The following is a 13,485-nucleotide window of genomic DNA, read 5'->3' as shown; positions in this document are numbered from 1 at the left end:
TTAGATTTGGACAAAAGTAATGTTCATATTGCTATCGATTCTTGAACAGTTATTTTTGGTGGAAAGAGTGGGATGTAGATGCTTAAACCCATTCCACTTTTTTCATTTGGAAGATTTACTTAATTCTTACCTAAAGAATGCACACTTAGCCACATCTGTTCGGCCAGATCTCTTTGATCAATGACTTTTGATTGCACAAGGCCTGCAGTAGGTAATGGAGTGTGAGTGAGATCAATAGGGTCTGAGACGTTAAGTGCCCAGGCTGCTACCCTTTCCTGTTTGGAGCATAAGTCCTACATAGGAACCGGAGAGACAGGAAACAGACTCTACTGTGCAAAGTTGAGGGCAAACGATCTGCCCATTGAATGTAATGTAGAATTAGTGATTTAACAACCAAGGAAGACCTCATCAGTAATTGTTTTGCAATTGATTATGCGTGTGTTTGGTGTAGCAGTTTGCAAAACAATGATTGTTTTGGGCTGGATGTGTAGATGATAAAATATTTGCATATTACATGTTTGCCCAGTCTTCCTTTTATAACATAATCATTCATAGATTCCTTGATCATTCAAAATACCAATCGGTAAAATAAAATGCCAATTTTATGCCAATTTTATTTTGCCTTCAGGAGTCTGATATTCCCTATTCACTTTAATGGGAGCTCCAATGTTTTTCCCTCAACTTAACATGAGCAGTACAAGCTTCCAGGGCTTCACGAGCTGATGTGAGCTGAAGATGTGCTTTCCTGTCGGGTTACACATGCACATCTACAGGTCAGAGTGGTGGAAAATCACAGGGCAGAGACCCAAGGTACTCTCCTTCCCTCCGTGACGTGTGGAAGGCAGCAGCTTGTAGAACTAGAAAACGTCATGGTGGCAGACAAGCTACTCGCTAACTTGCTAGCTCAGCAGCATAGCTACAGATACAAAACTACCGGCAAAGAAGTATGTGCACCTGAACTGTGATGGGCTGGCCTGCTGTTTCCCAGCTAACAGGGAACGTTCTGAGAACATTCAGTGACACTAGCTATAGGTGAAGAAGGTTCCACTGTAATGTTATAAATATAACGTTCCTGGAACATTCTAGGAACATGTGATGGAAGAATATTTTACTTTGTTCATGTTTTTAACGTTGCCCACATAACGTTCCCAAGATGTTCCTGCAATGTTCTGGAAAAAAACATGATTTAAGAATGTTTTTCTTTGCAACGCTCTTAGAACATTGTGCGGAATGTTCCCCGGTTGCCCCCCAAAAAATAATGCATTCAGGCAACCTCCAATAAGGTTGATAAAATGTTCCCTTAAGAAACGTGACATAGAAACCGTTCTGGGAACTGAAACTGGGCTTCTGAAAATGGTCTACTATCCTGAACTTGCAGCAGCTGCTTCCAGCCATCACTGAGGGAGAGGAAGTGCGGTGGGCGTGGTCAGGCCGTAGACAGGAAGTGGGCGCGGTCGGGCTGTAGACAGGAAGTGGGCGTGGTCAGGCCATAGAAAGGAAGTGGGCGCGGTCGGGCCGTAGACAGGAAGTGGGCGTGGCCAGGCCGGAGACAGGAAGTGGGCGCGGTCAGGCCGTAGACAGGCAGTGAGCGTGTCCTCTGTGCTCCGGCAGGAATGCAGGTGTTGGAGTGGAACGGCGTGGCCCTGGCGGGTAAGACCTATGAAGACGTGCAGAGCCTCGTTGGCCAACAGTTCGGAGGGGCGGAGCTCTGCGTCAGGCTGTGAGTGTCCCTGCCCCCTTCCCTCTTCCGCCCGGCGACCGGAGCATGAAATTAAAACAACGCCCAATAAATAAATCCCCTTGGAATTCATGCGACGACTAAGCGCTTTGGCCACACGCCTCGGTGTAAACAAATCGATTCCGTTTGTGGTATTACTGACACAGCGCCGGCGTCGTCTCTCATTGAATCAGGACGACCGGCTTAGTGTCAAAGAAGTCATAAATCATCCATTGCTTTTGCGCTTCATAGTGTTCTGTTTATGTTTTGCTTTGCGTTCAAAGATGGAGGCTACTTATTACAAAGCCTACCAATACAATTGGGCTGGCCATAAGTAAAAGAAATGGGCATTCAATTTTGTTTTCAAAAGAGTTTTTGACTTTTCCTCTGCTCAACACAGACTAACTGGAATCTGAGCAGCACAATGTGTAGTTTATTCCCTCGGGCTAAAATGCTTTATTCCACTTCCTTCCAGGGATTTGAACATGCTGTCGGATTCTGAGCATTCCCAGCGCCTGGAGCTCCATGGCCAGTTAAAGGCAGGTAGGTTCTCCCATGATGCCGCGTTCCACTCAGTAACGGCCCTCACCTGCTCTTGGTTAGCGTGATGCTAATTAAAAGCCTGATGTTTTCAGTCTGCTTCACGTTCATAGTCAGCTTAAGTGGGTGCGAAGACAATGACATCATCTGTCGGGGTTTGTGTCAGTTGTGTCAGTTAATCGACTCCAGATGGAAGCTGGCCTATTTAACCGTTTAAGATGTGATGTCACAAATATGTGATGAGAATATTCTTAATTTAGCATTCTAATGCTGATGTAAAAGCAATGGAAAGCAACACTGACTGAAAGGGCTTAATGGGGCTTTAGGAAGCTGTGTATACTGTATCTGTGCCTTTGTTTCTTTGGCTTCGTTATAGACTGCTATAAGTGACATCACATCTTAAACGGTTAAATAGGCCAGCTTCCATCTGGAGTCGATTAACTGACACAACTGACACAAACCCCGACAGATGATGACGACCGAAACTGAGACTTTAAACAGACATTCACTGCAATCAAAATGGTGATCCAAACCTTCTTAGTGCATTCTAGCACCAATTACCGTCTGCTTACATTATTAGCTGCTTATATTCTTGTGCACAGTATCCACTTGAACTCTTTGACATACAACAGACAAGTTCAGTGAAGAGTTGAGGAGTATTTGAATGCAAAACAAATGTGTATTTGACCTGCTACAGTGCAGAGTAGTGTGCAGTTGTGTCGCCTAGATGCATCTTCACTACACTAGCAGGCTTGCCTCACCTCTTCAGGCTATACCTTTTCCTCCCTACCTCACTACCATGATTAGCCTTGTGTATGCCATAGACTATAATAGCACTTACGTATAGTTATGTGTATGCCATAGATTATAATAGCACTTATGTATAGTTATGTGTATGCCATAGATTATAATAGCACTTATGTATAGTTATGTGTATGCCATAGATTACAATGGCATTCATGTATAGTTATGTGTATGCCATAGATTATAATAGCACTTATGTATAGTTAGGTGTATGCCATAGATTATAATGGCACTTATGTATAGTTATGTGTATGCCATAGATTATAATAGCACTTATGTATAGTTATGTGTATGCCATAGATTATAATAGCACGTATGTATAGTTATGCTGTGATGGACTGGCGACCTGTCCAGGGTGTATTCCTGCCTTTCGCCCAATGTATGCTGGGATAGGCTCCAGCCCCCCTGCGACCCTGTTCAGGATAAGCGGGTTCAGATAATGGATGGATGGATGTATAGTTATGTGTATGCCATAGATTATAATGGCACTTATATATAGTTATGTGTATGCCATAGAGTATAATGGCACTTATGTATAGTTATGTGTATGCCATAGATTATAATAGCACTTGTGTAGTTATTGTGTATGCCAAAGAGTATAATAGCACTTATAATAGCACTTGTGCAGTTATTGTTGTACTCGGGGTATTCTAGCTGCCAACTATGGTATGTTAGTTGGTAAGTTGATGTACTCTTCGAGGGTTCATGCTAGGACTCAGAACTCTTGGGTCCTGAATGTACTTATGTTTGATTTGCACTTCATTATACACTTCATTTGCATCTGGATAAGAGGGTCTGCTAAATGCCTTTAATGTAATGTAATGTATTAGAACACATGAAGTACCTGGACTGGCTGGGGGACCCTCTGTCCCATGGTGTGCTTCACGGTTTTGACAGACAGAGGTCCCCGGGAGAGGGTGTGGTTCACTGTTTTGGCCCCTCTTTAGCAGACAGACAGAGTCCCCGGGAGTGGGTGTGGTTCACTGTTTTGGCCCCTCTTCAGCAGACAGACAGAGTCCCCGGGAGAGGGTGTGGTTCACTGTTTTGGCCCCTCTTCAGCAGACAGACAGAGTCCCCGGGAGTGGGTGTGGTTCACTGTTTTGGCCCCTCTTCAGCAGACAGACAGAGGTCCCCGGGAGTGGACCCTAAGCAGTTGGCCGCGGAACTTCAGAAGGTCTCTCAGCAGCAGACGCCTTCTACAGCCGCCTCCGGCTGGGAGAAAGGACCCCATCTCCACTCAGGCACTGCGTCGGCCGCCTCCAGTTCAGAGAAAGGACCCCAACTCTACTCAGGCACTGCGTCAGCCGCCTCCAGCGCCGTGCCCAGCCCCGGCCAGCCCGGCTCCCCGTCCATCAGCAAGAAGAGGCACACCAGCAAGGTGGGCACGGTGGAGCCTGGGGCCACGGGGGCGCGGTGGAGCCTGGGGCCTAGTGCTCGAGGTGCCATACCCAAATTGCTCAGGTGTTCTAGTCTAGTGCTCGAGGTGCCATACCCAAGTTGCTCAGGTGTTCTAGTCTAGTGCTCGAGGTGCCATACCCAAATTGCTCAGGTGTTCTAGTCTAGTGCTCGAGGTGCCATACCCAAGTTGCTCAGGTGTTCTAGTCTAGTGCTCGAGGTGCCATACCCAAGTTGCTCAGGTGTTCTAGTCTAGTGCTCGAGGTGCCATACCCAAGTTGCTCAGGTGTTCTAGTCTAGTGCTCGAGGTGCCATACCCAAGTTGCTATAGTGGCCAAGGTGCTATAGTCAAGTGGCTAAGTTCTTATAGCCTAGTGGCTGAGGTGTTATAGCCTAATGCTGAAGGTCCTATGGTGCTATAGCCAAGTAGCTAAGTAGCCTCGTGGCTAACATGCTATAGCCTAGTGACTAAGGTGCCATATCCAAGTTGCTGAGGTGCTATAGCCTAGTGGCTAAGGTGCTCCAGGGGGGATTGGCCCCTGCTTAGTCTAATCAACTATTGCTTTTCGAGTCACTTTGGATGACAGTGTCAGAGAAATAACTAATGTAATGTAAAGCTGGAAACTAGCAGGAAAACCCACAAAATGCCAATTTTAATATCTTGAGAGTTTCTACATTCAACATAAAACTTGAAATGATGGAGGTGTTTAAACTTGATAATATTTCATTCCTGTGCCATTCTGCAGGACAGCATGGGAATATAATATTCTTTCCCTTAAAATTGATTGAAAGATGTACAAGTCAGCAAGTTTATATCAATAACAATCGTGTATGTGACCCAGTTCTCACCCATGTTTGATATCTCTTCAGAAACCTTTTTACCAAGACATATAGCATCACAGTCCCGGTCCTGTTATCCTTTAAAAGCTAATAATCTATTTGGGGACATTTCAGCCAAATACTTTATTACAGGAATGTGAGTGAAGGCTCACTGTGGAGGTATATACCAGCAGAAGAGGGGAGGTGATGCGAATTCAAAATTCATCTTTGGTTTCACCATAAAAACATCAGAAACATAAAAAGTCTAAAATACAATAAGCGTTTTAAAAGGCCATCCAAAAACACATTTACTTTGGCCTAACAACATGTAGTGAACACAGTAAATGTGGATGAGAGAGAGAGATGTGAAAGAAAGCAGGCTGTACAGAACCAGTCCCTTTGCTCTAAAATTACATCATAAAAATGTGTTATTTAGCTGACGCTTTTATCTAAAGAGACTTACAGTTGATGAGACTGAGCAGGGTACAATCCCCCTGGATCAATGCAGGGTTAAGCCTCGCTCAAGGGCCCGACAGCTGTGCAGATCTTACTGTAGCCGTCATCTTCCAAACCTTCCTCTTGGCCTGCCACCTCTCTCTCCAGTTTATTTTACCCCTATTCGTTTAATGCTGCATATTTCAGCACCGCATTTATCTAAGATGGCTCCTGATATTGAGCTCCTTGGTGAGGCCTGGGGGGTAGTGGGGCATTTCTGACCCCATTATGTTCACACATTATGTGAATTTGTGAATTTGTGACCTCATATGACCACCCCATTGATTTTTCATCGAAGCAAAGTACTGGCGAGTTGTTGAGCTTCATTGATCCCCATATTAAGTTAGCATGGTGTTGCTAGCACAAGCCAATAGCACTAACATATAAAATGTGTTGTTTAACAGTATAAGGTCAGTCGAAAAATAAAAATCAAAACATTTGATTATGGTCAATGGCACCAAATATTTCCATGGCACATTCTATAAACGGCAAAAGTCCCACTATAGGATCGATTTAAATCTTTAAAAGCAATTCTTTTCTGAATCATCGTTGATTTCTCTTGGCCAATGTGAGTGAAGCAGTGCGATCTGAGTGTACAGTCCTAAATGATGTCAGAAGGATTCACTATTGTTATTTGTTTCCAAAACTTCCGGCATCACTCAAAATCATTCACATGATTGGAACATGTCTATTATCAAAACCCATTTTAACGATTTCAGTTTTAAGGAGGGATATAACGAAAACCAGTGAAAATATTGACCTGGCTATCAGTCAGAATTTTGAGAGTTCCAACTGCCACCAACTGTCATAATCGAGCGTGTAAAATAAGAGCCAGTAATATAAAAAAATGCCAGTAATATAAAAAAATCAACCAGTGAGAGCCATTGTTAAGTGACCTTTAAAAAACTCCATGAATGTAAACAATGGAATGTTCAGGGATCTGTCTGCCATTGGGGGCCTGCTCATTGATGCAATGCTGGTAAAATGTATGTTTAAAAGCCACAAAAACACTTTTATCACATTCAAATTCCATAGATAGTCCATGAGACAGGCCCCGACATTTTGGCCATCATGTCCACTTGGAGGGACGATGTCTCATAGTGGTTTTTCATGTTTTTTCATAATTTTCTATTAAAACTTGTATAAAAACAGTTAAGCAAAGCAGTATATGATGGAGTCATATATGTATGGAAAGCATACAATCCCGTCTATCCAACAGTGTTATTTTCGGTACCCTAAAGTCACAGACTTACAAATGCGCCAACTAAATGCACCTACGGCTCAAAAGGTTATCAATTCAGCACCCTGGGTGGACCATACATTTCATCTCAATGAACTCAACGCACTCAGAACATGATACATGATTCATACATTCATGCATTCATACAGCCACGAACAACCTCCGATATAGGATTCCGGGATTCGGAAGCTTCACGTAGTTCTTACTGGCATGTACGACTACTCTAAACTCACTCTTATATCCTTAGTGTAATACATAAAAACAAACATGCTATAATATAGGGAATATTGACTTCTCCTTACACTTGATCAAAACTATAGGGAGTCTGAGCCAGTCTGAACTACCAGAGAGTCTCAGTACTCCTGGGTCCACCTTAACTCAGCCTAAAGCTCCTTTCTTCCTAAAGGTAGCTTTTAAACAAGGCAGAAATAAACTATGTGGGCGAACAGCCAATGAGAGCAAGTGTGTGGGAAAAGGGGTGCAATAATCTCAAAACTCTAACACTTGGCCTAGACAGTAGGAAGCTGCGAACGGGGTCTCACACCCCTGGTTGACCAGAGGAATCCTATCTTCCCACGGTGTCTAACATTTGTGCACCAAAATAAAACATGAAAGTGAAGGTGCGACAGACTGCCCTCACTACCCTAAGGTGACAGAGAATTGCTACGTGTTTAGCTCCCATAGACTCCGTTACAACAGATAAATGAGAATTGTCAGTCACACCTTTATTAATGCACAAATGAAATATTTAATAACGTGCTATGGGGAATGCAACAAACAAGCCCCGAAGAGAAATGGGACCCAAATGGAAAGACACACAGCTGACCTTCATAGGTAATCAGACCACACCTGACAGACAATAGGAATCAGTCATCAGCACGAGGGAATTGATGACCCAATCACCATTCATTGCCAAAGTGAAATTAATTACCAAATATACAATATAAGGTATTCAGGAATCTGACAAGGGTGGCGCAAAAAGTTAGTGACTGGAAATTCTTTCAAAGTCTAAGAACCACGACATAATAACCATGTCCTTTTCTACTGCTGCAGTCTATTCACTTAGAGTTATGATGTGTTGTGTTCAGAGATGCTCTTTTACATACCACTGTTGTAATGTGTGGTTATCTGTGTTACTGTCACCTGTCAGCTATGACCAGTCTGGCCATTCTCCTCTGACGTCTCTCATTAACAAGGCCTTTCTGTCACAGAAGCGGGGCAGAGGAACCAATGGCAGACTCAGGGGTGTTTGAAAAAATGGCTGGTTTAATGTGCAGGTGGATAAGCGGCAGACAGAGTGTAATCCAAACAGGCAAGAATTCAAAACCAGGTAGGCAGTCCAGAAACAGGGCAGAGGTACAGAGCAGGGGCCATAAACAAGAAATCCAGAAAACAAAAAACTAAGAAAAAACCAGGAGAGAATGCCACAAGGGCAAAGGCTCGGGAACAAGGAGGCTGTGGGCCGCCTGTAGTGTAGTTGTTAAGGTACATGACCCTGTAGTGTAGTGGTTAAGGTACATGACCCTGTAGTGTAGTGGTTAAGGTACATGACCCTGTAGTGTAGTGGTTAAGGTACATGACCCTGTAGTGTAGTGGTTAAGGTACATGACCCTGTAGTGTAGTGGTTCAGGTACATGACCCTGTAGTGTAGTGGTTAAGGTACATGACCCTGTAGTGTAGTGGTTAAGGTACATGACCCTGTAGTGTAGTGGTTAAGGTACATGACTGGGACGTGCAAGGTCAGTGGTTCGATACCTGGTGTAGCCACAATAAGATCCACACAGCCGTTGGGCCCTTGAGCAAGGCCCTTAACCCTGCAGGGTTAGTCTAAATCAACTGTACATCGCTCTGGATAAGAGTGTCAGCCAAATGCCATTAATGTAATGTAATGTAATTTTGAACAAGGGTAAAGGAATATAAGGGCTTGGGACTCGAAAATAGGATGAGAAGAACTAGCAAAGTGCAACTGAGAAGAACAGGTATAAATACACAGGGGAATGACAACTTACATGGGGCATGGGAGTGACAAGTAACAAATAAACATCTGGTGAGAAACATGAAAGGGCAATAATACAATAACTAGATTAATTGGATTCAGAAAGACACACATGTAATACAAACGGCTCCGGACTAGGGAGTAGACAATTGCACAGAATTAAGGAACCTAGTGATAGCAGAGAGCAGGTGTGAACACTTTGCCAAAAACTAGTGACTGTTAGTTAATTAGTTAGACAGACAGTTTGTGTGTTAATGTAATTAGTACTGTACCATATGTATGTTAGTTGTTATTAGTAAGTAGTGCTGTACAACATGAACTAGCCTGAAAACAGGAAGTAAGAAAATGCGAGGATGAGAAGGAAGTTTTGAAACCCAAAAATTACGAACAATCATTCCACGGTCAGAGTCACTTAGATTACATTTTTGCCCCATTCTGATGGTTGATGTGAAGATGTAACTGAAGCTTCTGACCCCAGTCTACATTACTGTGTGCATTGCACTGCTGCCACACAATTAGCTGATTAGATAATCATTCCATTAGCATTTAGCAGACGCTGTTATCCAGAGCGACATACAACAAAGTGTATGTTGCATGAATAAGTAGGTGTAATGAAGTAAAAATATTTCTAATAAAGTGCTTGTTGAGTGTACACTCCGTGATCACATTACTGCACCAACTGGTATATGCAAACATCTAATCAGGCTATCGTGTGGCTGCAACCAAATACAATATGTAAAATGACACTGATATTGGCCATTAAAATAATAAGGGAGGATTGAGAAGGAAAGAGACAAATTCTGACTTTGCAAAACCTCTTGCCTTTTTTACCATGCATAATTTATGTTTCTGAGACACTCAAACCACCCTGTCTGGCACCATCAATCATTGCACAGTCAAAGTCACTTGGATCACACTTCATCCCCATTCTGATCTTTGGCCTGAACAACAAATGAACCTCTTGACCATGTCTGCATGCATTTATACATTGAATTGCTGCCACATGATTGGCTGATTAGCCAAGGTCACATAAATTACCTGGTGTAATGGTGTACCTAATAAAAGTGGATACAGTGGTAGACTGAGTGTATAATGTGTTTGATTATTTTTGGATTATTAATATACTCATCCAGTATGCACAATTTCAGTAGTAAATGAGTATTGCTGAGATTAATTGATATTTGTGCAACTTCTGATTCATTAGAATCCTTGTGGATCGATTCCAATGCAAGTCCCCAAGGATTCCATCAACATTCTGAAGCCTCAATGATTCAATTATTCTCATGATGAGCTATATCTGCCAATGTACATACGCATCATATCTGCAAATGTACATATGCATCATACGTTGTTGGCACCAGACGCAAGTGTAAATAGTTAGTAAGCCTCATTTGGGACATCTCAAGGCATTCCAAAATTTCTATATTACATCACAAGAGGTGAAAGGTCAAGTTCTACAGGATGGGATTATAAGCTTTCCATAAATTACTTCCTTATATTGTGCTTTGTTTAACTGTTTGTAATACTAAGTTTGAATTGAAAACTGATGAAAAAACATGAAAAATTAATAATGATGGAGGGATGAAAAAACAAGCAATGAAGCCTTTGCCACAATGCTATCATACATTTTTTAGTACTAGGGACATAGACCATCCAAAAAAATCACGATCATGCCTCCATTACCCCCAGTTTAAGTTTAAACTGATATTTTAATGACAATGTTTATGTTGATTTCTGGAAATATATTTTTTGGTTCCCCTCCCTAGTTTCAGTTTAAACCTTTAAGGTATGAGATCACAAATGTCCTGAACTGAACTTTCTAATGCTCTAATACTGCCAACTGAATGCAATGGGCGTTCTAGACACTTAAAAGGCATTTTCAAAAACCTGCAATTCAGAAGTGAATAGCCCTGTGCTAAGACATGAGAGTCAAAGCTTGGGTCTCACTTTATACAAAGTGTTGCTTAGATGTGGCTGAAGGTCCTTGTATCTTGTGTGTCAAGAGTAGGTGATGGTATTTAAAGGGATTTGCATCCCTAAATTCTCTATCAGAGTTGGCTATACCGCAGTTAGCCTAGCATCCTGAATAAGCATGTTTATGTCCCCCCTGTGTAACATGTAGCCTTTAGGTGATGTTCTTGGGTACGTCACATTTGGTATAATGTGTTGCATAATAAAAAGTTGTGCCTCCATTTAGGAAGTATGACATTTGCTTATGTATGATTTATGAAGCCATAATGCCATTTCTATGAAGGCTTTACATCTGATTTATAAAGCCTTTATAAGCAACACTTTGTGTGGTGTGTAGCGTAGCAGGCGGGGCGGCCTGTAGCGTAGTGGTTAAGGTAAATGACTGGGACACGCAAGGTCGGTGGTTCTAATCCCAGTGTAGCCACAATAAGATCCACACAGCCATTGGGCCCTTGAGCAAGGCCCTGAAGCCTGCAGTGCTCCAGAGGAGGATTGTTTCCTGCTTAATCTAATCAACTGTACATCGCTCTGGATTAGAACATCTGCCAAATGCCAATAATGTAATGTAATGTAACGTGTGTGTGATCAAAGCTTTCCCATTTGCTGTTGTGTATCAGATACTGTAGTCGATGCCTGTGGGAGCTTGTTGGTCAGAATAAGATGTATGTGAGTCTCATTATTTTTAAAGTGCCCTGTGTCTGTTTGGCTTCCAGTCTGCAGAAACCGTAAAGACTCAGGCTCATCCTATTACTGGGGAAATCCAGGTATGGTTTGCACTCTTACACAACCTCCTTTCTTCAACATATAATGCAATTACACCCTGCTGTAAAATCCAGCTATGCCAGATTGAATAAGCTGGTCTAGCTGGGTATTGAATTCAATTCAATTCAATTTATTTTTATTTTTTTAAGGCATCTCAAAATTAGCTTGTCTGAGCTGGGAGCTGGTCTGAACTGGTCAACCAGCTAAACCATGTGGAGCTGGGAGCTGGTCTGAACTGGTCAACCAGCTGAACCATGTGGAGCTGGGAGCTGGTCTGAACTGGTCAACCAGCTTAACCATGTTGAGCTGGGAGCTGGTCTGAACTGGTCAACCAGCTGCTTGAGATTTTCAAGTACAACCATCTTTAACCATCATGATCATTTTAACACATTATTATGTGTTCAATGTCGTGCCAGGTGTCCCAAATACACTCTCAGTGATTTATTACGTCTACCTAATAGTGAGCACCACGTCTGTGTGCTATCTCAGTGAGCACCACGTCTGTGTGCTTTCTCAGTGAGCACCACATCTGTGTGCTATCTCAGTGAGCACCACGTCTGTGTGCTTTCTCAGTGAGCACCACGTCTGTATGCTATCTCAGTGAGCACCACGTCTGTGTGCTTTCTCAGTGAGCACCACGTCTGTGTGCTATCTCAGTGAGCACCACGTCTGTGTGCTATCTCAGTGAGCACCACGTCTGTGTGCTTTATTACGTCTACCTAATAAAGTGATCACTGGGTGTATATTTGATTCAAGATTAAGTTGTACAATATGTTTAAAATATTCAATGCAGGGTATGCCATTTTAGTCACAGCACTGTGTGAGAGAACAGGCATAACTGTGCCTGTAGTCACAGCACTGTGTGAGAGAACAGGCATAACTGTGCCTGTAGTCACAGCACTGTGTGAGAGAACAGGCATAACTGTGCCTGGTGTTTTTTTCTGGCCCCGTTATTCAGCTTCAAATCAATTATGACAAGAATCTTGGTAATCTGATCGTCCACGTTCTGCAAGCAAGAAACCTTGTCCCCAGGGACAACAATGGCTACTCCGACCCATTCGTTAAAGTTTATCTGCTGCCAGGGAGAGGGTGAGTGTCACGCCTTTCATAAAGCTCTTCTCCCGCAGGATCGCATTGAAACCCAGAGCAGTTTCATTCCTTAGTTTCTGTTCTTGCTTCTTGTCGTGGTGCATTGCATCACCCAAGCTTTAAATGCAGACTCTGGTGTGTTTAGACTGGTGTAATTAACCCGTTTTAAAATGCAGACTGTGGTGTTGTGTAGACTGGTGTAATTAACCTGTTTTTAAATGGAGACTCTGGTGTTGTTTAGACTGGCGTAAGTAACCCGTTTTTAAATGCAAAGTCTGAGTTTAAGAGTGCCATGCTATGATTATTTTTCGTCTTGCCGACGTTCTCTCATTTTACTTTCTTAATATTTCTTTGATTGATTTAAGTGGTTTCCTCAGTAATCTAAGGTGAGGTCATTTTTCTTCACCCAACCAGATAAATATGAAGACATTAAAATGCATACTTTCCATAACTCCCCTGTCCTTTTGATACTGTATTTATGAACATATTTATTTTTTATGGCACCAAAAATTTTCCTTTAACCTGCATCTGCTCTGGAGTTCTCATCTAGTACAACATTCACTGGAGTTTAAATGTGACAAGAGATATAATAAACATAAAAGTTCCAGGAAAGCAGTCCTAAATTGTCACTCTCGGTGGATGGTTCTTGGTGCACAA

At 42.5% G+C, this 13,485-nt stretch overlaps 1 protein-coding gene across 1 annotated transcript in view; it reads left to right on the top strand.

The window, feature by feature from the left end:
- The window catches only part of LOC133119276 (protein piccolo-like), a 137,823-nt gene that overhangs the window by 82,816 nt on the left and 41,522 nt on the right, over nt 1-13,485 (top strand). Inside the window, exons 14-19 of the mRNA XM_061229804.1 lie at nt 1,612-1,720; nt 2,193-2,260; nt 4,177-4,302; nt 4,354-4,439; nt 11,691-11,741; nt 12,698-12,828. Coding sequence (XP_061085788.1) covers nt 1,612-1,720; nt 2,193-2,260; nt 4,177-4,302; nt 4,354-4,439; nt 11,691-11,741; nt 12,698-12,828 — 571 coding nt within the window. The remainder of the gene's footprint in view (nt 1-1,611; nt 1,721-2,192; nt 2,261-4,176; nt 4,303-4,353; nt 4,440-11,690; nt 11,742-12,697; nt 12,829-13,485) is intronic.

This window comes from Conger conger, chromosome 19 (genome assembly GCF_963514075.1).
Source record: "Conger conger chromosome 19, fConCon1.1, whole genome shotgun sequence".
NCBI lineage: Eukaryota > Metazoa > Chordata > Actinopteri > Anguilliformes > Congridae > Conger > Conger conger.
The sequence above is the reverse complement of the archived record's forward strand: the minus strand, read 5'-3'. Positions and strand labels throughout refer to the sequence as shown.